General features: G+C 43.7%; 1 protein-coding gene across 1 annotated transcript in view; it reads right to left on the bottom strand.

The window, feature by feature from the left end:
- Positions 1-6,357: 6,357 nt before the first annotated feature.
- The window catches only part of plcb2 (phospholipase C, beta 2), a 29,680-nt gene continuing 14,122 nt past the window's right edge, over positions 6,358-21,915 (bottom strand). Inside the window, exons 18-33 of the mRNA XM_031580557.2 lie at positions 21,553-21,677; positions 20,795-20,946; positions 19,941-20,105; positions 19,328-19,427; positions 19,050-19,154; positions 18,710-18,771; positions 18,470-18,566; positions 17,617-18,117; positions 17,102-17,285; positions 16,925-16,952; positions 15,690-15,797; positions 12,020-12,084; positions 10,877-10,921; positions 9,442-9,499; positions 8,397-8,483; positions 6,358-6,987 (exon numbers count right to left, since the gene is read on the bottom strand). Coding sequence (XP_031436417.1) covers positions 6,817-6,987; positions 8,397-8,483; positions 9,442-9,499; positions 10,877-10,921; positions 12,020-12,084; positions 15,690-15,797; positions 16,925-16,952; positions 17,102-17,285; positions 17,617-18,117; positions 18,470-18,566; positions 18,710-18,771; positions 19,050-19,154; positions 19,328-19,427; positions 19,941-20,105; positions 20,795-20,946; positions 21,553-21,677 — 2,053 coding nt within the window. The 3' untranslated portion in view covers positions 6,358-6,816. The remainder of the gene's footprint in view (positions 6,988-8,396; positions 8,484-9,441; positions 9,500-10,876; positions 10,922-12,019; positions 12,085-15,689; positions 15,798-16,924; positions 16,953-17,101; positions 17,286-17,616; positions 18,118-18,469; positions 18,567-18,709; positions 18,772-19,049; positions 19,155-19,327; positions 19,428-19,940; positions 20,106-20,794; positions 20,947-21,552; positions 21,678-21,915) is intronic.

Genomic DNA, 21,915 nt, shown 5'->3' with positions numbered 1-21,915 from the left:
CAGGGTAGGTCACTAACCTACCTGTAGCTATTTTTGGCAGTGTAACTATTTCGCTGAATATGGGTATACATGAGTATTTCTGGCAATGCGACTTGGCTATTCGAACTATTTAAGATTTCATGTCTATTTATAGCTCCGTTTGAAAATGTAATGGGCTTTTTCACTTTGAAAAAGCAAATCGAATTTTCTCCCTGCGTACCCCAGTTTGGGAACCGATGGTCTAGAGGAGCTTTCTTTTCATTTGATTAATTCTCTCGAGTTCCCTGTGATCCTGGGGTTCCCCTGGTTGACGAGGCTCAATCCTCACTTGGACTGGGTTACTGGTACTGTTCTGGAACTGAGTCCCACGTGTCACGCCACCTTTCTCCTCTTGAGTTCATTACCTCAGTCTCTCAAGTCTCTCGAGTCCCCTGAGTTATCCAGAGTTCCTCCCAAGTACTTGGACTTTTCAGTAGTTCAGGAGGACAGTAAGCAGTGGGCCACTATTTTATCTCGCAGACCCTATGACTGTAACCTGGATCTTCTCCTAAAGGCCGAATCTTCTCTCTGTCTGCTCCTGAACACATAGCCATGGACAGATACATAAAGGAAGCCTTAGCCCTGGCCTCTGGTCTCATCATCTCCTGCTGGAGTGGTATTTTTCTTGGGGGGCTATGTCCTTGCATCGACTATAGTGCACTCAACTTGCACTCAACAAGATTACCGTCAGCAATCGGTATCTACTATCTTTGATGACTTTTGCCTTTGCGCTTCAACAGGAGGCCTCCACCTTTTCCAAGCTGAACCTTCGGAATGTGTACCACCTAGTCAGGATCTGAGACGTTCTTTGACAACTGCTCAGAAATAACTTGAAATGTAACTTCCATGTCTCTGGAATTTAATCAAAAAGACAGAAGCAGTCTTGGATTTTGGAGATGTTTCCAGAAGGTGTAAGACAGTAGATAGAGTAAGAGATAGGGGTGAGAGTGGAGTGGGAGAGAGGGAGGGAAAGAGAGGGGGGGAGAGAAAGAGGTAGGGAGGGAGAAGAGGGTAGTGAGGGAGGGAGAGATAGAGAGGGAGAGAGATGGGGGTGGGATGAAAGAGGTAAGCCAACTAATCGCCTCAGCAGACCATATGACACACACGCCTCAGTCCACGAGGCAGCCTGTAAAGAGAAAACCACTCGATTAGAATTCAAGTGGTACCACTAAGAGAGCCCACAGCTGTCCATGACACGTGGAATCCAAGTCAATTTTCTGGAACCAAAGCACCATCAGGATGCTCAGACTGCACGTGAAATCTAAGTGTGTGTCTGGGCATGTGAGTGTATGTGTGTGTGTGTGTGTTTTTGTGGCGGGGGAGGTCCGGGGGATAATGCTGAGTGACTCAGCTCCAAGGCCAGAGAAAAGGAGATAAAAGAAAAGCCTCAGTGGAGTGGCCTGGGGACGACCCAACACAAAGGCCGCTGCTCTCTCCCTCTCTCTTTCCCCCCTCTCTTCTCCCTCTCTATGTGGGGCCAAGACAAGTGCCTCTATTGGTCTACTGCTCTACTGGTCACTGTGCAGCCTCTCCTCGGCCTTGTGCTCCCTGCTGGAGGCTGTGCTGCTCTTTCTGTCCCACATTTAGCCTTCAGCTGAGCCCCCGGCAGGCTTCTCTGCAGCCAACACGTGAGCAGCAAACTACATGCTAGTCTCCACAGTACATTCAATCAATCAATCAATCAATCAAACTTTATGCATTTCATACCAGGAGGTATGCGCCTCACAGAAGGAAAATGGGGGGGGGGGGGTTACAAACCCTTGTAAAGAGACACAGATTTTCCAGAGATAAAAAACACTGACCGCTTTATTTCAACAGTTAAAAAAAGCTATTGGAATGACTTGTTTTCTTGTTGAGGACATTTCCTGTCTTCTGAGATTTCCTGTCTTCTACTTTCTACATGAACGCTAAAATCATCAATCCTCATCATCAAAATGCAACTCACTTTCCCATGATTAATCAGATCCATGAGGCAGTGAAGGTATCATCAATAACTCCATACAGAGGTTAAAGTCCTTAACAGGCCCTGATAAAAGTCTAGATGCAATAATTTTTTTCCTTGTGTTGCAAATGAATATGCGGGTGATAACTGGACATGAATCAGATCACATGGCAGCGTGGGCTTGTTTGCTTCTATTCGTGATACCTGAATTGCTAAGCACGTTTTGAATCAGTGATCTGGCAACGGCCATTAGCACAGACCATTCGGATCAGCCTAGAGCAATCTTTCTCCCTGTGTGCCAGCCTATCTCTCTACCAGGGTTGTGTGGTCAAAAGAAGCTGAATGGTAGCCATACATGTACTGTGTTCCAAGAACTGGACGAGGGCCATGGCAAACACCATGAGTGGAGTTTAAAAAAAAAGTGTTAAACGCGTTGCAGTGATGTCTGTTGGCAGCACTTTTGTCATTAATGAGTTATTACTGTCTACATCTGTGGTCCATTCAGACTGTAAGGGTAATGTCTTATTTAACATTAAAAGTTAGAATAAACATGACATGTGTTTATTAAGTGGTAAGCAGCAATCTGTGTATGATCACCAATGGTTATGAGGTGAATTCACAAGTAGGTATTACCCAGCCATGAATTAAATATCAGTTATGGCTCATCATGTACATGGTGTTAATGAACAGTTTTCCTCCAACCAAACCCACTCTATATTATATGGTTTCTGAAGATGCAATGACAGCCAATATATCAGTGCTTTCAAAAGCAGTGAGTAGAGAGGCAAAAGTAAAATAGTCAGATAGACTGTTTCTCCGAACTTCAGTACTAATGAGCCATAACTGATATTGCCTACTTGTGAATTCACCTCATTACCATTGGTGATCATACACAGATTGCTGCTAACCACTTTATAAATACATGTCATATTTATTCTAACTTTTAATGTTGAATATGACATTACCCTAAGTACAGTACATACTTACATACCTACAGTATGTACATACTTACTCACATTTTCCTATGTATCTATAACATTAAGCCATGTCGGTATTAATTCATTACATTTGTTAGACTGAACTAAACTTTTTACTGTGGAGGTTCCCAACACCAGCTGGAACTGTCAACTCATTTGCAACCATCATCATCACCAGCTGTGGAACACCCAAGTGTGTGTGTGTGTATGTGTGTATGTGTGTGTGTGTGTGTGTGTTATCCCCTAGCAGTCTTGTCACCATGGTGGCATGTGTGTGTCCTTCACAGCAGTGATGTGTGTGTCATGCGTAGGCTGAGTGTGTGGTGTTAGCTTAGCACTACCATCCTGCCCGACTGTGGAGAAACCCCGGGTGCTTGTGCTCACTGATGGAACTGAATATTGCTGCTTTCCTGTTGTGTTTCATATGAACAGCCTTCATTATTTTGAATTATCTTTCTATGTACGTTGATGTACTCAGTGCAGATAGCTGAGATTATTAGCATTCAAATGGCTTTCGTGAGGATTCAGGCTCTCCTGTATGCATTTCAACTCCTTCCTGCTATGACGAAAACCAGCTGGTGCCCAGTCACAGAGGGACAATGAGCCAATGCTAATGTTAATGAAGCCCTCCTCTTCTCCCTCAGTTAGATGGGACCTAGCTGTGGTAAACCCCCGTCTCACCTGTTATCCCCATCCCACCTCCACTCCCAACACACCACATCCCACTAGGCAATATACACCCCCCTCATACACACACACACACACACACACACACACACACACACACACTGAGACTGCTACCCACACAAGACATGAGGTTTCTGCCCTATTCCTCCTCCCTCAGTGCCCACTCAGTGCCTGTGTGTCTGTGTGTGTGGGTGCGTACATTCATGTGTGGATGCATACCTACGCCTATGTGTGTGTGTGTGAGTGTGAGTGTCTGTTAGTGTGTACCTGTGTGTGTGTGTGTGGGTGTGTGTGTGTGTCTGATACTTGCTCTCTCTTGTCTCTCCATCATGCTGTCTCTCTGTCACTCTTGATATGGTCCCTCTCTCTCACACACACACACAGACACACACACACACACACGCTGAATGACAACCTGACAAGTGACAAACAGGGACAGACCATGGGGCATCATTCTTCCTGCATTGGATTGATGCCGGACCAATGTGACAAACACCACTTGAATCACCTTCTCTCCCTGCCCGAGGTGAAAACCAATCTCAGCTTTACACCACTGAATGTGTCAATTTCGAAATGGCACAGTCTAGACTATGGTCCAGAAAAGGCATGGTCTAGGCAAGAAGCTAAATTGAAGTAATCAGTGGCAACAGTAACTCATAACAGTAACTGTTAGTAAGTCTCTGCCTCATTCATTCATTTTATATATATGGACACCATAGCAGTCATTATCCCACATATAATGCGCAACCAGTCATTCCTTTTTGCCAAACAAACTGTGTTTGCTCTTCCAGTATCACTGGTTCCTTCCTGTACATCTGTGTATCTGTTTCAAGCTGGGATTACACTGAAGTATGGAACGCTGCCGGCTGTTTTCTTTGGCGTTCTAACAGGACCAAAGGATGGAAGGTGGCATTCCAGTCTACGTAGCCCATTACCTGGCTGAATGGAAGAAATCAGCGTGCCTTGGTTAAAAACTTTTAAGCGACATTTCTTTTTGCTGCAAAAAGAAAATAGAACAGAAACACACACACTCTCTCTCTGTCTGAGTCTTTCTCTGTTTATCTCTCTCTCTCTCTGTCTGTCTTTCTCTGTTTCTCGCTCTCTCTCTCTGTCTGAGTCTTTCTCTGTTTCTCTCTCTCTCTGTGTGTCTTTCAACAGCAGGCGCATACTTGGCACAGAAACACGTGCGCTGCACATCACCTTCAGTCATTTGGAATGAAGCCTTTCAAGATAATTTAGCCGCGCTAAAGAGCTTTGTAATTATCTGACATCATGAAAATGTGGGTGGGCCCATTGTGCCAGGGATTGCTCCACTTAGAAGGCACAAGACAGCAGACAATCTTTTTTTAAGTGTAGAGCCCCTGGTGTGTAACATGCGATATGTGAGTGTGTGTGTGTATGCGGCTGCGTGTGTATGTGTATGTATGTATGTCTGTGTGTATGTCTGTCTGTGTGTGTGTGTGCGTGTATGTCTGTGTGTGTGTGCGTGTGTGTGTGTGTGCGCGCACGTGAGTATCTCTTAAGGACACACACACACTGACGTGACGGATCTGGTTGTTCAACACGAGGGCCTGTTTCCACGTGCCGTGCTCCCTCGCTCCTTCGAAAACAAAACTACCTATCGCTGTGCCATAAATAGCAAACTAGCCTCTCTGACTAAAACATGCTTTTTGCGCCTCCTGTAAAAATGTCATTCAAAAAGACATTAGCTGTGCATTGAACCACACTCAGGTGGAGTTCAGCTTTCAAGTTGTTATCTGTAAACAGATGTATGTGTGTGCGCGATGCATTAAGAAACATCTTGAACTCACACATCCACACACGGCCAAGACAAATTAAATTACCAACATATTTAATTAAATCTGTTTTTATGGAAGTTGTTATTCATCTGATGTTCACTCAATACACAATATTTCAGCAAAAAGGCTGTTTGTTTCTATTAAAACATTCTTATTTTGAATTTGTTGTGAGCTACGGTTTATAATGTATCCAATTACAATGTACCTGTATCAGGCATCATCTCTTTCAAAAATTGGTTAGAAAGTTTTGCATTGGGTTTAAGAAGTCAAAGGCACTAACAATACACCCACACTCTATTATACCCAGACTATATTTTCCATAAGTTAGATATGAAATGATTGAAATGCTACAATCCTAAAACAAAAAAAAGAGACTGTAAAAGGCACTATATAGAACACAATTAGACCACAACTCCCCGCAAAAAGATATCAATGACAACCCCTGGTCACAGAATTATTCTCAAACATGAGGAAACTGCAAAAAATAAATAAATGGAAAACAAAAAAGAAAACTGCTGGGAGCGTAATTACAACTTGTTCTGCTGTGTATCTGAAAATGGACTTCTCCTATGATCCTTCTGAAGGGAAGCCATTTGTGAGCGGGAGAGTGGGAGGATGGTGTTGGGAGAACAGGCTCTAGTCCATCTGAGATGTGACAGCTTGAGTCGTTGACTCGCCGGAGCACCCGGAGACTGATAAAGACTCTGATTCACAGTGTTCTCCTCCCTCTGTTTATTACCCATAATTCCCTTGCCCTTTGGAAGAGAGAGAAGAATGAAAGCTAGATGGGTAAGACAGCCACAGGGTTCTTTTAAACTCTTTTCTTTTCTTTTTACCTGGATATGCTTCCTCTTTGACATCTTGTAACTCGCTTTAGCCCCCCCCCCCAGGATGAATCAGCGAAGACTGAGCTCTTACCTTGACCTCCCACACACCGCCACCGCCACCACCGCCACCACCGCCACCAGACACCCTCAACTGATGTGCAAATTGTATTGAGATGCTAACTGCCTGTGCTTTAAAAAAAAACATAACAGCTCCATTAGTCGCCCACACCTCACCCCACCCTCTGAGTCATAAAAGGGATCCTTTCACTATTAAGATGTAAAATGTACTGTACTGTAAGAGACAATATACGCTCACACTTATTGAATCTCACATCTTCTGATAGGGGAAATAAAATATAGCATGTACTCTAAAAACTAGAAATATGATGTTTCAGAGGGATTTCATAAATACCACATATCAACTCAAACGAACTAAAAATACATCACCTTTGAACCAATCACATATAAAATAAACATCACAAACAAGTTTTGTATTATGAAAGAGAAGATTCAGTGTATAATTCCCTGATGTGTGTCACAGTGGGACGAAGGCCAGCGGGGTGCGTTCAACCCAGGAAAACGTTTCCATACTGGCCGACCTTCCCCTGCTTACAATCTGCGATCTGCTCCACCTGGTCGGGGAAGTGGGTCCCCATGCAGGCGTTCACCGCCACTGTCACGTCACGCGGCAGCGACCTCATTTTCTCCCCGTGCTCCTCCAGGGCTTCACCACTCAGCTAGACAAAAAAGAGAGTAGATTCTGTAAACAGCATGATTCGATTGTGGACCCTACCAATAAGCTGCAGAGACAGTCGCACCCATGGCTCGATACCCAAAACAGAAGGATTTGTTGTCAACCTAGTCCAGCCCATGGCTATAGTATCCAAAACTATAGGGGCAAACAAAGTTCCCTGAATAGTTCTGAAAGGCACACACAAGCTGAGTATTATACATTCTCAGCATGGTGCAAACACATGCAAGCTGACATTATCAACCTGGAAAAAAACAGGCTTCAAAACATTGCACGACTATCTACAGAAAAAGACACTTTTTTTTAACGTTGTTTTGTCACTTCCTCCAGGATGCTGAGCTCTAAAAGTGCAGCCTATTTGAGCCATGGTACTTTAGAGATGCAGTAATGATTGATACTTTGCGCATTCAATCCTGTCTGGATTTGGGAAGATAGGCTATAAATACAGTGGATGTAGTGCCTGTCCATTCAATGACATTTCTCCATCTGAGTGCATCCAAGTCAACAAATAGTGAAATCTGGTGTGACACGGAAAAAGCAAAGTTAACAGAACTTTCTGAGTCCGAAGTCTATGTTTGCTTGAGCCACCTGCTGGGAAAGTGAGTGCTGTTGCACTTTAAGACGATTGGACAGCTCCGAAGTCAAGTGCAGCTTTAATCAGATGTCATCATGCTTCCACTTGCAAAACTGAGTCTTGCACTCATGTCATTAACTCAGTTTTCACGTCTGAAAGGTCTGCATGAAGCAACATCCCAGAGACATGTCATAAGAGGAGGGTTGATTACTAATCAGAAGGTAAACTACAAGTTGTTAAGAGGATTTGATTTAATGACAAGCCAATGAGCTTTGCATCCTGAAGATTTCATGTTGAATCAGGAGACCGACAAATAGTACATCAAGCTGCCTCTTATCTTAACACGTGTTCAATAGGTCCAAGATAGCAGTGGTTATATGAATATCTGACACAGTCAATGTGGAACTGCCATGGTATACTGGCCATAACACACTGTTAACCCAATCAAAACATTCTAGACCACCTACCAAAAATCAGGTACAACTCCAATGTAACTATCAAATAACTGTCCCAAACACCTGTTGCCATGATGTATACAACTGTCTCCCATGAATTTATTGCTTAAATGATGCACACTATGCTAACAATGTTAGCACTGGTTTGAGTGGTGACTGTGAGTGGTTAGATGTGTACTTTCCTTTTGAGTAGCCATACTGCCTGCCTTCTAGAATAATACTGCCTGCGTTTTCACAGTAATGATTAGCATATTAATCGATTGTTTAGTGGCAATTGATTTGCTGTACTATTAGTTTTAGAGATGGCATATTCACGAACATTCAGTGGAAGTATTGATATTTTCTGTGATGTTGTGTGCAAGTCACCTTGTTAACAAAGCATCTGAATTTCTCCAGAGTGGCAGCCTGTTTCTTCCTCAGGGCATCTTCCTGTGTGCTCATGCTGTCTTCAGCCTGTCAGAAATCACAGAGACTCAGTCTGAGGAGATCTCCAAAAGCCCAGCAGAGCATACTGGGGTATGTGCCCTGCTCAGGGACCCTTTTCACATGGTGAAAGAAGCGGCCATTTGAGCTGTGGTATATCTAAGCGGGCAGGCTGGCACACAGAGGGGCAGACATGTGAGGAGGCATGTGAGTGAGGCAGAACAACAACAGAGGGTGAGTCATCGCACACATGCTCTCAGTCACACACACACACACACACATCACTCCCCTCCACATACACCCACACACACACATGCACATACACCCCTCCCCGCCACACAAGGACACACACCCACACTCACACTCATACACACACACACACCTCACACCTCACACCTCACACCTCCCCTCCATACACACACACACACACTCTCACGCTCACACACATTGAACCTTAGAAAGACGATGAGTAAGAGGGGTCCATTCTCCTGGTCAGAATGTTCTAATCATCACAGTGTGTGGGTTGGAGTGGAAGTGTGTGTATATGTGTGTCTACACGTGTGTGCGCGCGTGTGTGTGTGTATATATTCAATTAGTTGATGCTGTCTTCAGTTTGTGTTTGTATACAAGTGCAAGTATGATGGACCAACAGCTTGCGAACTATTTGTCCCTTAGTTCTGAGATGCCAGTGGAGGTTTAAATTGCTGGGCTTCTTGATGACACGAAGCCCCATAATTTTGGGCAAGGGACTGGCACGATGCCCCCTCCTCCTCCGCTCGGACCACCAGGTTCTCCCACCACGCTGTGACTAACAGTTCAATTAGACCATGACACATGCTTATTCAAGAGCGGTACTCCCTCTTTGCAATCAGTACCCTCTTCCACTGCTACTAGGAACCACAGTGACAGAAAGACGAGAAAAGGTTAAGAAATGTACAGAGAGGTGGTATGGTTTACCGATTGTGAAGACAAAATAACAATAACATACCACTTTAATTTCAGGGACGTCTTCATCAAGCAGCTCGCAACTCTTGCTCTTCTTCAGCCTTTTGTGGGAGCAGAGGAGAAACACAGCATCACCACAGGGAGAAACATTTGACACTGACACACTAAATATTTGACAATACACATCCCCGTGTCTCAGCACAAAGTATGCTAGTTCTGTAAAAAGTGAGAAAATGCTGCCTGAAAACCCTATGTAGAGTTCAAATTGGGGGTTGTCTTTGTTGGAGTAGAAAAAGAAAAGTTAAAACGCCTTTATACCATCTTAAAGGTTCAGTTGACATGCCTGAGTCGATATGGGCATTTTATATTTTTCACTTATTTTGGAATGAGTGCCTTGTTTTTCTTGTTGTTTTTTTTTTGGGCTATGCTAATTCTGATGATTATGCAACAGCTGACATTAAATGTATACAAAATACATTTCCGCTGTAATCTGACAGCTGAATCACCAGCTGGTCGGCCAGACCTCTTCGTGGAAACTGCGCGTTCTCCAATGTGACACGTCTCAATTGAATAACTGGAACCAGGTGGGGGCTGTGAGGTGCAGGCCCAGCCCTGCGGCCCTCGCCGCGCAGAAAGAGAGAGAAAGAGAGCTGGCCACCCACCGCATCAATATGACATGATGGAGGAGGCTGTCAAGAACCACAGGGGCCCGGGGGACAGGCCAGGTGTTATGATGTCGCTGTCTCTGCTATTGAAAGTCTAGGACACAGACGGGTGTGTTCAAGAACCCCCGAAAGTTTTGGGGCTTGGCTCCACGGAAAGGTTTTGGTTCCTTCAAGAATCTTTTTAATGATTTTTTATTTTTGCTTCATATCAATTTCATGTTATGGAGAACTGTGAGGAGGTTTTAAAACTGTCCACAAATACCTCTTTCTGTGAAAAAGAACTGACAACAATTCTAGATTATGAAGAAGTGAAGAAAAAACAAAACAGGCAACATAAAGCTCTTTCTGTGAAAAAAGAACCCATAATAAGGTTTTAGGTTCCACTATCTTCCACTGACAGTTACCGATGTTCCTGTTTCGCAGTTCCTGCGACTGCAAATACCTAATTTATGTTTACCTTTGAGGACCCATGATGTCCTTAGATATCCTCAGCTCTAGCAACTGAGTGGTTTTGTGTGAAATGTCAATGTTTGCCTTCGCTGGTGAGGACACTCAGTAGATATGCAACCATATGTGTTATATACCAAAGTCACAAAGGAGAGACCCAGCCGTTCTCAGGATAGACTGGGTGAGCAAATGGTGCTTCATTGATTAAATAGTTCAAGAAACATTGCTAATTGGAATGATTTTGAAATTTTTAATTAAAAAAATAAAGTAAAATTTCTTATTCAAGTCATTTAAGAAAAGGTTGTTGACTGGTAGAGATTTTGAATACAGAGAAGCCGGCTGACACAGACAGCTTCGTCACCTCACCTGCCCTTCGCTGATCCTGATTTCTTCCTAGTCTCTTTGTCCTCACTGAGAAAACAGAGAGAGCGAGAGTGAGAGACAGAGAGAGCGAGAGATAGAAAGATATGGAAAAAAAGAAAAAAAAGTCAATTTCACCATAATGTCACCAATAGAGCAGGACTCTATCTATATTACCTAATCTTCCTCCCTGCACCTGTACCTTCTTTCCGCATCTGAATTAATGTGCGGGGTGCTTCCGCCGCCCAGAGTTGACATCTCTATGAGGCCACATTTGGACCAAATGACTGGGGTTAAATATAGTCGGTAAATGTTGTGTTCTGGCCAGGTCTGTTATTCACAGCACTGCTGCACAACACCAGCAGGTCCATTTGCGACCTCAGAGCACACTGATGACCATTGGCCAGCTTAGACAGAGAAAAGGTATGGGGAGCCAATGGAGAGCGGTGCTTAAAGCAAAGAACATGAATAGACATACACACACACGGACACACATACACACACACACACACACACACACACACACACACACACACACACACACAAACACACACACACACACACACACACATTCTGCCACAGTTAGTAGAAATAGCATAAAGAGTTTGATCAAGACATTGGAAAAAAAGTCTTCATAGAGGAGTCAAAATGACAGCACGCACACAGAATTAAAGCAAACTTCAGACACATGTACACACGTTTAGAAAAGCGGCGTGTCGCCCACATGCTCTCATAATAAACCAATCTCCAGTGATTGCATAACCTGAAAGACTGGAGCTATATGTTCAGTTTGTTGAATGGGCATAGCAACTATGGCGGCAGAAGTTTTTTAAATACATTTCAGAGACTAGGAAACATGGAATTAGTTTGAGACAAACAATCACGATGGACCTTCATGCATGATGTGCTATGAATGACTGTCTGAGTGTGTGCTCATGTGTGTGTGTGTGTGTGTGTACATGTGTGTGTGTCTATGTATGTATGTATGTATGTATGTATGTATGTATATGTATGTACTGTATGCATGTGCTAATGCTCACACATCTGTTTTCTCATGCTCATGTGTGTATGTGTGTATGTGTGTGTGTGTGTGTGTGTGTGTGTGTGTGTGTGTGTGTGTGTGTGTGTGCGTGCATTAGTATGCTCCACCTGTGCAGGGCTTTGAGTTCGCCGGTGTGTCTCTCCGTGGCCATCTCCAGCAGCTTGGTCAGGCACTGTCACACCGGAAATGGCAAGCAGGACACAGTCACCAAGTCAGAGTATCTCATTTCACAGCCCAACACCACAACAGGTGGCCGTCTGTGCAGAGACAGCCATCCCGTCCCATGTGTGGTGAAAATACACAACCTGCTTTGATGGCTAGCGTTTAATGCTAACGCTATGGACAGCATGTTCATTCAGTTCTCTGCTTTGATGACTAGCGCTTTAACACTAATGCTATGGACAGCATGTTCATTCAGTTCTCTGCTTTGATGACTAGCGCTTTAACTAAGGTGACCAGATTTCTGAGACAAAATCCGGGGACATTTAAACACGTAAACACGTTCAGACACGTAAACACCTCCAAAACAGTGTAGTGTTTTTATCTTTGTAAACGAAAAACGGGGACGTCTGGTCACCCTAGCTTTAACACTATCTCTATGGACAGCATGTTCATCCATTTATATGCTCTTATGACTAGCACTTAAATGTAACCGGGTCATATTTTGAGGTTGTTGTATGTTTTCTAAGTGGTAATGGGACATGTCTCCTTTAAATGCCAGAAAACTACATTGCATCAGGTTGTAGTTCCTGGGTTGGTATGTGGTGAATTCTGGGTATTAAGACTGGAGCGAGAACGCAGTGCATCAGAGAAGGTGGCTGGCGTGAGGGATATTTGATGATACTTGGTTAATATTGCTGCAGACATATAGCCATACTGGTATCCTGGGAGCACACGTGTGTGGAGGATAGAGATGTGTGCGTGTTAGGAACATGTAAGTGTTGGTATCATTTCATTCGGACATACTGGTGTATATTTTGGTTTTATGTATATTTTACCTTTATGTATTTGATGTTAGTGGTATACTAATGATGTTTTTGTATTTGTCTACTCTCAGTATCACCACTACCGTTTTGTATTGCTGAACCTTACTTTCATTTATTTTCTTATACGGCTAGTTGAGCTACAGAGTTGGGATAGGCTTAGCTTGTGTACAGGTTAGTTTATCATATAAGATTTCTATTTGATGTCATTTTATTTTTGTACTTTTCTATACAAATGTTTTGTTTTATATATCTATCAGATAAAGAACCCTTACTCTTAATTTTGTTGGACTTTGTGTGTTTTATTCCCCGCCAACATAAATATTAAAGCCATGGACAAGCCAATGACACCTCACGTGCTATGTTCACTTCAGATGGTTCCTGTTTCCTGGCTCAAATAGCAAGTGCCTGGACGCACTGATGCTCTTCACTCAAGTGGTCTGAGTGGTCACTTCAAGTGATTAGAAATCAAGACACTCGCATGGGATGGGAAATTAAGAAGGCATTGGTTTTACTAGGCGTCTGTCATGATAGAATGTTACTCTATTCCATTCTGTTTTATTTTCCTCTGCTGTGTTTTGCTCTAGTCCATTATTTTCTATTCTATTCTATTTCTATACTTCTTCTATAAGTCTTTTCTATTCTGGTAAATATTCCAGCTCAGTAAAGATCTGGGCTTTAGATTTCTAACCACTTTATCTCCTCTGCTCTGTCCTCTGACTCACTCCCAGCCCTCAGGATGGGCAGGTGTGTGTGCATGAAGTGTGAGTGTGTGTGTGTGTGTGTGTGTGTGTGTGTGTGTGTGTGTGTGTGTGTGTGTGTGTGTGTGTGTGTGTGTGTGTGTGTGTGTGTGTGAGAGAGTGTGTAAGTTGCTTAGAGCCGTTGACTCCGCAGGAGTTTCGGCTGAGCCGGGGCCCTGCTCTGCCACTGGCAGGGGGGAAAGAGTGACATGATTCACCCCTATGATCCCTCTCCTGATCCTCCTGATTAAAGCTGGGCGGCTCAGGGGTCCACCTCAGCACTGATGAGGAATCGATGTCCCAAATAGCCACTCTGCCAGTGGCCAGGAAAAGAACACCCAGCACTCTGTCAGGGGAGTGGTGAATGCCACATTCAGATATTGGAAAATCTATCCCAGTGTTTAAGGTCAACCACCTGGACTGGTGAATTAGAATGTGCCCCTTCAGGTCAAGTGGTAGAGGAAGAAGCTAGCAATGCCAAGTGGTTTGTGTTTGATTCCCAGAGCATGAAACACTGATGATGTGCATACCTGACCTGTGAGTGGCTTTGAATGAATCAGTTTGCTGGGTGTGTGTGCAGCCATGACACGACAGCATAGCACGGGCACACCTATGTCTAGGTAAACCGCATGGGCAAGATGCCAAGACGTCATGAAACAAAAAAGCACTGATGTTTCAAAACAGACTTTAGGCCACATTTTAAATAGACAGTAAAATATGATTATAAAAAGGACAATTCGAAATCTCTGCTCCTCCATGAGCTGTGCGATAAGTTCGCAGCAGGGCCCGTCTCTCCCTCCACGCTCTCCCTGCCAGCACCCTGGCCTACTTCACTTTTATGACTACTTCAGCAGGAGCGCTCCCTCTGGTGCGCTGCCATGCCTGATTGTAAATACAGGTTTATGGGACAGAGGGGGCTTACTGTCTGACGGCTGAATAGGAAAGTTGTGATTGAATGCACCGCTTGCTAACCGCAATTGCCCCAAACCATGGCCTGATTGTACAATACTGCTTAACAATAACAATGCCATTCACATGGCACTTTTGGGACAGTATCCCCATAAACTGACAAATGCAGCAATATATAATACACAGCGAGGGGGCAGTGGAGGAAATCATTTTAAATTACATGGTAACCACGCAACGAGTAATTTCTCTTATGCGACAAATAAAACCTTTCTCAAACAAAGCAAAAGCAGTGGTTACGATACCAGTTATGCATATGCAACAATCACGTTTGTCAGGTGTGTTCAGGCCATCTCTCTCTTTTAAACCCAAATGCCCAGAAGCCCAACCTGTGCCTTGAATCCTGAGGTTAACCAAGCCTAAGAGCTGTACTGAGGGTGTACCTACCATTTCCACAACATGTAACCCTACATGTTGTAACTATTTTTTCTCAGCAGAAGCCATGAAATAGCAACAAAATCACTCTCAATCACTGTCAAAGAGATATTTTAGAGGAATGTCTTCTATCGTTTTGGCAAGTACACGTATAATAAGCATGGACGCTGCGCATCCGGGTCCTGTTCGTCTTGTCTGGATTTATTTTTCGATAATGACCGGCGGACTATTCATTATCCCGCACATAGTCTTTCCATAGTCTAGGATATGGAACCGGTTTCTTGGAAGCACTTATTCTTGGGATGTACCCTGTTTGATGTGGATAGTAAATTGCTAGGTTTAATCCAACCACCTCGGCCATGATCAACAGCTTTCTCACTAACACGTATGTTCGGGTATCGAGAACTGAAGTTTTATCGCTCAATTCCAGGGGGGTAAAAGGAAATAGTGGGTTCCCTAAAATATCTCAACCCCTACAGTCAAGATATCACAAATACATACTGCTTTGCATGTTCCAGTGCCCTTTGACCAGTGCTGGACCACCTGAGACTTTCAGGGTTCCCTAGCACCCTTGCTACAACGCTAGTCACAGCCCTGTAATGTGTAACCTGTTGGCTGCTGGTTACAAATGCATTCCTTCACTGCATTCATAGTCACGCTGTACTGAAGAGCACTGATGTGCAATGACTAATTCTCTTCAGCCTATGCTGTACCTCGGTGGCATGCTGCTCCTTCCTCTTCCTCAGGAGGTGATGCTGCTCCACCCACAGAGGCCTTAGCTCCAGCTGCATCTTTTCCTTCAGCTCCAGCACGCGCTCCATCTGGGGCTCTCTACCCACCTGTTCACCTCCGGCTCTGCAGGGGGCGCCACGACAGAGAACCAGTCAAGGGTTAACAGGTCAAAGCAAACAGGTTCAAGCAAACAAGCTAACAGGTTAAAGCAAAGACAGGAACGTGAGATCATGAATACAGTGTGGTCTTATACATGATTCATGCTATTATCAGGCTTTATGACCTTTAAACACCTGCTCACCTCCAGCCCTGCAGGGTGCACCACAACATAAGGGTTAACTTGGTTAAACAAGGTAAATTCACGAAAGTGGGGTGATGCATAATGCTTTTGTTTCCAGGTACAGTGTGGTCTTGTATATCAGTCTTTATAACCTTCTGTTAACTTTAATATTTTCTACTGTCTAAACTGGGGCTTACTTAGAGAGACTGCAGCTAGGTATTACTGAAATGAAGAAAGAGTGTTTTATCAGACCAGGCAGTGGGTTATTCTTATAAAAGGCACAATGAGTTGTTCTCATAAAAGGCACCTGGGAGTATAAAAGAGCATTTGTTGGTCCATATTCACAAAACAGTTGCAGATGCTGTTTAAACTTCTATAGATTAAAAAAAAAGAAAAAAAAGAATCACCCTTCAATTAGCAGAGCTTGTGTTAAGCATAGACTCTTTACAGCTGAGCTCTAATCATTTTGGTTGATCAATTCATTGATTTCCCCTTTTGTCCAGGCTTAAATGCACAAACTGGTGAGTGACTCATACTTAGGCTACAGCACCACCCACACATCAGTCTAGCACGGATGAATCTGACCACTTTCCATCTCTGCATGCAGACACCTTGAGTGCAGCCTCTATAGATTCCTCTCAGAGAGAACCCAGCTGAAGGCTTAATAACACAGAGAAGTGAGGCTCTGGTATACCTCACCCCCTATCTGAAATTCCTCTTAACACAGGACGAACCTTCAGCATCAAAACAACAACAACATTTCTTGAAACTAGAGCAGGTACGAGAGGGCAGGTTAAAAAGAAATGTCCATTAGGAATTTGCATGCTCTGAAAGGGGGATTATCTATTAGGCCTGGAATATTTTTATCATGTCTGCAGCTGGCTCAGAACTGAGTCTAAATATACTCCAATTAAGCAACCTGCTCTGAACAACAACAACAACAGCGCCGTCGTCATCATCTCTCCTGTTGGTGATAATAATAGCACAGCAGCACATTGTGAGCACTGAAAGTGCTGCCCCCATGCTGTGACCAATACAACATGCATGAGATGGGACCTCGTAGAGAAACATGGAGAGGGTTGGGGAGAAAAAAAATAACTTTTGAACTTTTACTCTTTCTTCTTCAGGGAGGTCTTCTTCTTGAGGGACTTGAACTGGTCGCTGTATTTCTGAGTCAGTTCCTCCTCTTTCTTCTGGAACTTTCTCTCCAGCTCCTTCAGCTCCTTCTCCTGCCTCTTGGTGACCTTCAGGAAGCTCTTGTGCTGGAGCAGTTCCTCTGAGGACACAGTGGAGGGCTCTGTGTAGGGAAATACAGTGGATGGAAAAAGTTCCTCATAGTGTCATTTCAACTTGGAGACCAGATGAATAAGATGTGACACACAAACACTGGAGAGGTTCTCGATTTTTCTCGAGTGTAAAAACTCAAAATGCATTTCACAATGTGATTTCTTGCCAATATCAAGTCAGTAAACTGTCCAATCCAGGCATGGGGGAAACGTGAAGGTTATAAAAATGTCTTCATTCTTCATTTAACTTCAAATAACTTCAAACAACTTCAAACAATATTCTTACATCTATTCAGAATTAAAACAAACGAGTGTGAAAATGTTTTGAGTAACCAACTCTACCTGTTGGGTCAGCAGATGCGTTGGAAACCAGCGGGTTTAAGGCCACTTCTCCAGGGGCCACTTCAACCCCAGTGGGGGGCTCAGAGGGGGGATCGGCCTCCGTCTCCTCCGCACTCCCAGTCGTAAGAGGCTCATCTGAGGCATCCGTCTCTGGGACAGAGGGTGGCTCTGTGTCTGGGGCCTCTGCTTCAGGGGGTGTCAGGGTGCTGGCAGCATCTGTGGAGTCTGAGGCTGGGCCGAAGAGAGTGGGAGGGTCTGGAGGAGAGACGGGAGATGTCTCTGGCTGTGTCGGGGGCTCAGGAGGTGGAGTGGGGTTACTCTCCTCTATGACTGTGGCTGAGGGGGAGCCAGAGGTGGCATTGGGGTTGCTCTCCTCTGTAGCTGAGGGGGAGCCAGAGGTGGCAGCGGCAGAAGCAGCAGCAGCAGCAGATACAGGACATTCCTCTCCTGGTGGTGGAGGTAGGATAGCGCCCTCTTCTGGATCCTCACTGACCTTAACATCTGAGTCAAGAAACACAACATACAGACACTAGTTACACTAGTCATCCTAAACCCCATGATCCCCTCTGCAGACAAAGCTCTTGAAATCTTTAATGCTCTACCTCAACAATCATTTCCCTTAGCGTTCAAAACTGACATTAACATAGATGCAGATCATTTAGAAAATGATTGACCCTAAAGCCTAAACTGTACCCAAAAAGTTAGTGTCTGCTACGAAAATACAATACAGGAAATGGGACCAGGATTCATCTCTATTGCAGTAATAGAGAGGATGTCTCCCCCTTTTTCCAGCCCCACCTCTATAAGTCAGAGTGACAATGTGACTGACCATGATGACATGTGCTCCTCTTACCTGCCACAGGTGGAGAAGACGGTGGCGTAGCTTTGTCTACTGCAGGCGGTGTCGTGTTAGAAATGGGAAGCTCATAGGGGCTGACATATGCCGACGACTGGACAGAAAACAAAGAGGAGACTCACATAGCAACCCATGACAAACTGACCATTCACATTTCCTGCAGACATGTTGCAGAAGCAAGATTTTCTTGCCATCTCATCCAAAAAATGTATTTTTCTTCGTCTGATTTCCATTTACCTCCTGTGTCTTCGCTGGCTTGTCTGAATGCTTCACTGGGTTGAACAAAGCATCCGTGAAATCTTAAAGCAGACGGACAGAGTGCTTTAGAAGATTTCCAGGGTAACTTAGAATGGCTGTAATCATGTTACTGTCACATATTTAACACCATTAGTCAACATTACTCAGACGCTTGAACAATCAAGCAATCAGCCTCAAACACTGATTACCAAACATGCGGGTGGGGGTGGGGGGGGTCTCGTCCCTGTGACTGTAGCCCTTAAAGTCTGGATAATGCTGTGGTCATTGTAGTCAGTAGAGGGAAACTGAGGTGAACATTAGGACATTAGCTGGACGTTACCGGCGAAACCTGCAGGGATGTAGTCCTTCACTTCGATGTGCACGAAAAGGGCGGGAAGGGTGAGGGGGAGGTTGCTCTCACTCCGTAAACAAATGTGATGAAAGCCTATTAAGACAAAACTGTGTTAATGTTTAATTTCTGCACTTCACTTTACAGGCTGCTCGGTTTATGTACAGGGTCTGATTATAAATCAGAATGTGATGTGAAGTATTTTTAAATCTGAGTGTTTTGTTATTCTGACACGTGTGGAGAACTTTGTTTACCACTGACAGTCTCACCTGACTGGATGGCATCGACGGGGATGATCCTGTGGCCCAGAAACTTCCCTCCCTCCTCGTAGGCCACGATCCTTAGTGAAGCCATCTCAGGAAACAGGATCTACCACACGGCCAACAAGCAAGTTTCAGCAGATTGAAAAGTTCCACTCATGTTACTGGCATGCACGTCCCACAAAGGTGATTATGCAAGCATGTCAGTGTGAACAGAACATATTATTCAGACAGCCTTTTAGCCCTCTCCTATACTGATTACTTACACAGATTTTACATATAGATTATGGTACTATATGAAAGTGAATAACTACCCACTTCTCACTTAAGTGTACATGTAATTACAATTATATTATAATGAGTCATTATAATTATATTGCAATTACATGTATCTTGATTAATTACAAATATATTCTAATTATATTCATTATACAATGTTATTATAATTGTATTAATTATAATTATATCAGCAGGACATAAGGGCTATAAGATCCATTGATTAGATGATAATGGCCCTTAAAATACGTTCATATCCTATTAATATACTGACTTAATATTTCATATTTTGACCACCAATGGCCAATCACTGTCTTATCAGTGCAAAATTCTGTACGTCACGGACCTTTTCAAAGACAAAAGGCTCGTCAGTCCATACGGGGTTGATTGAGTTGGGATTCATACACCACTTGGTGCGGAACTTGCGTTTTTGGTCTCCTGGCAATCCAATAATCTCGACTTCAACCCCAGTCTTCACGCTCTTATCAGACAAGAACTGCCCAGAGTAGATCTGCGTGGTCAGAAGAGACAAGGTATCCATTTTAGAACATCCTTGCGAGATACATTTCTGTGTGAAGGGGAAACTAATCTTTACATCTATGACTTCCTATAACACAAAGATGTGCAAGTTCAGATGAAAGACATGTAGAGAACTGTAGAGTACAGCCTTTGGGCTCAAAAAGTGGCCTACCTTATTTTACCACATTTATCCTGCCTGCAGCAAGCTGATTTTATTCATGTTCCACTTCTTTGCTCAAAGTTTTGCATTGATTATTCAAATCGAGTGTGTGTGTGTGAGTGTATATGTGATTGTGTGTGTATGTGTGTGTGTGTGTGTGTGTGTGTGTGTGTGTGTGTGTGTGTGTGTGTGTGTGTGTGTGTGTGTGTGAGTGTGAGTGTATATGTAGTTGTGTGTATGTGTGTGTGTGTGGGTGTGTGTGTGAGTGTGAGTGTATATGTAGTTGTGTGTATGTGTGTGTGTGTGTGTGTGTGTGTGTGTGTGTGAGTGAGTATATATGTGGTTGTGTGCGTGTATGTGAGTGTGCGTGTGTATGAGTGTGAGTGTATATGTAGTTGTGTGTGTGTGTGTGTGTGTGAGTATATATGTGGTTGTGTACATGTGTGTGTGTATGTGAGTGTCTGTGTGTGTCTGTGTACGTGAGTGTGTTGGTATGTAAAGAAGTGAACTGGCCCACATACTTTGATGCTCAGTGTGTTGGCCACAATGGTGTCAAGCCTATCACTGTATGGGTCAAACTTCTTGTCGTTCCTCCGCAGCAAGTCATGCTTCAGGAGATACCCTGTTCTTCCGTTGTACTCAAACAGACTCATGTTGAGCTGCATAGGAAAATCTGAAGAGGGAGGAGTATGAGAAATTAGGCCTGTGATCAAAGCCCTTTAAATAGAACTATTTCTTTGAATAACGGTTCCTGGACCATTAAACTAGATGAAGGAAAAAAATAAACTAATGTATGAAACAAAAAATACAAGCATACCATCTTTGATTAATTCGATTGAATTCGATTGAAATTCGATAGAATTCGATTGAAAACAGGACAAAGCCAACTTCACTCCCCATGGGAAAAGCATTGAGTGTAATCATATCCTCTATCTTGTTACTTTTAAATGGGCAGATCCACTCCAACCATCCAGTGAGGAGGTAGCTTTACCTATGCTAGAGTGACACCTAGTGGTCAAAATCTGAACACTACGCTCACTGTGCTGTAAACCCCTATAAATAACAAAAAGCCTTAGAAGGCCTTCTGATTATCAACAGCAAACACAATCCAAGAGCCAAAGTAAACAACGCCCAAAGGGCAGAGTAAATAAAAGCAGCTGCAGAATGAATAATGAATGATAAATGCTGCTGCTGCTGCTGCTCCTGTTGCTGCTGTTGATGTTGTTTTTTTGTTGTTGTTTGAGAAAACAAATAGAGAGCAGAGTCAGCAGCACGTTACCCATGGTCTGGTAGTTTAGCGCCACCATCTGGCAGCCTGCGTTCCAGAAGGGCTGGGGGCTGTAGTTGGAGGAGTCCATCCTGGTGCCTTTAGGGTAGATCCTACTCATCTGCCTCTTGTTGTACCTGTGGCACTATGCTTAGGAACACATACAGGGTCTCAAGAAGACATACAAATGTATTTATAAATCCTATGATAACATGCGCTAAATTATTTCTGTGTTGCTTCCACTTTGTTTTTAAATAAATCATATGCTGGGCCGGTCAAACATAACATACATCTCCATCTATTTTAAATATTGTATGCACAATTAGGCCACGTACATGTTTAAAGAGGGTAAACGGCAGTAATGGTGTGTGTGAG

This window comes from Clupea harengus, chromosome 14 (genome assembly GCF_900700415.2).
Source record: "Clupea harengus chromosome 14, Ch_v2.0.2, whole genome shotgun sequence".
NCBI classification, from domain to species: domain Eukaryota; kingdom Metazoa; phylum Chordata; class Actinopteri; order Clupeiformes; family Clupeidae; genus Clupea; species Clupea harengus.
Note: the sequence above shows the minus strand (reverse complement) of the source record. Positions and strands in the feature narration are given on the sequence as shown.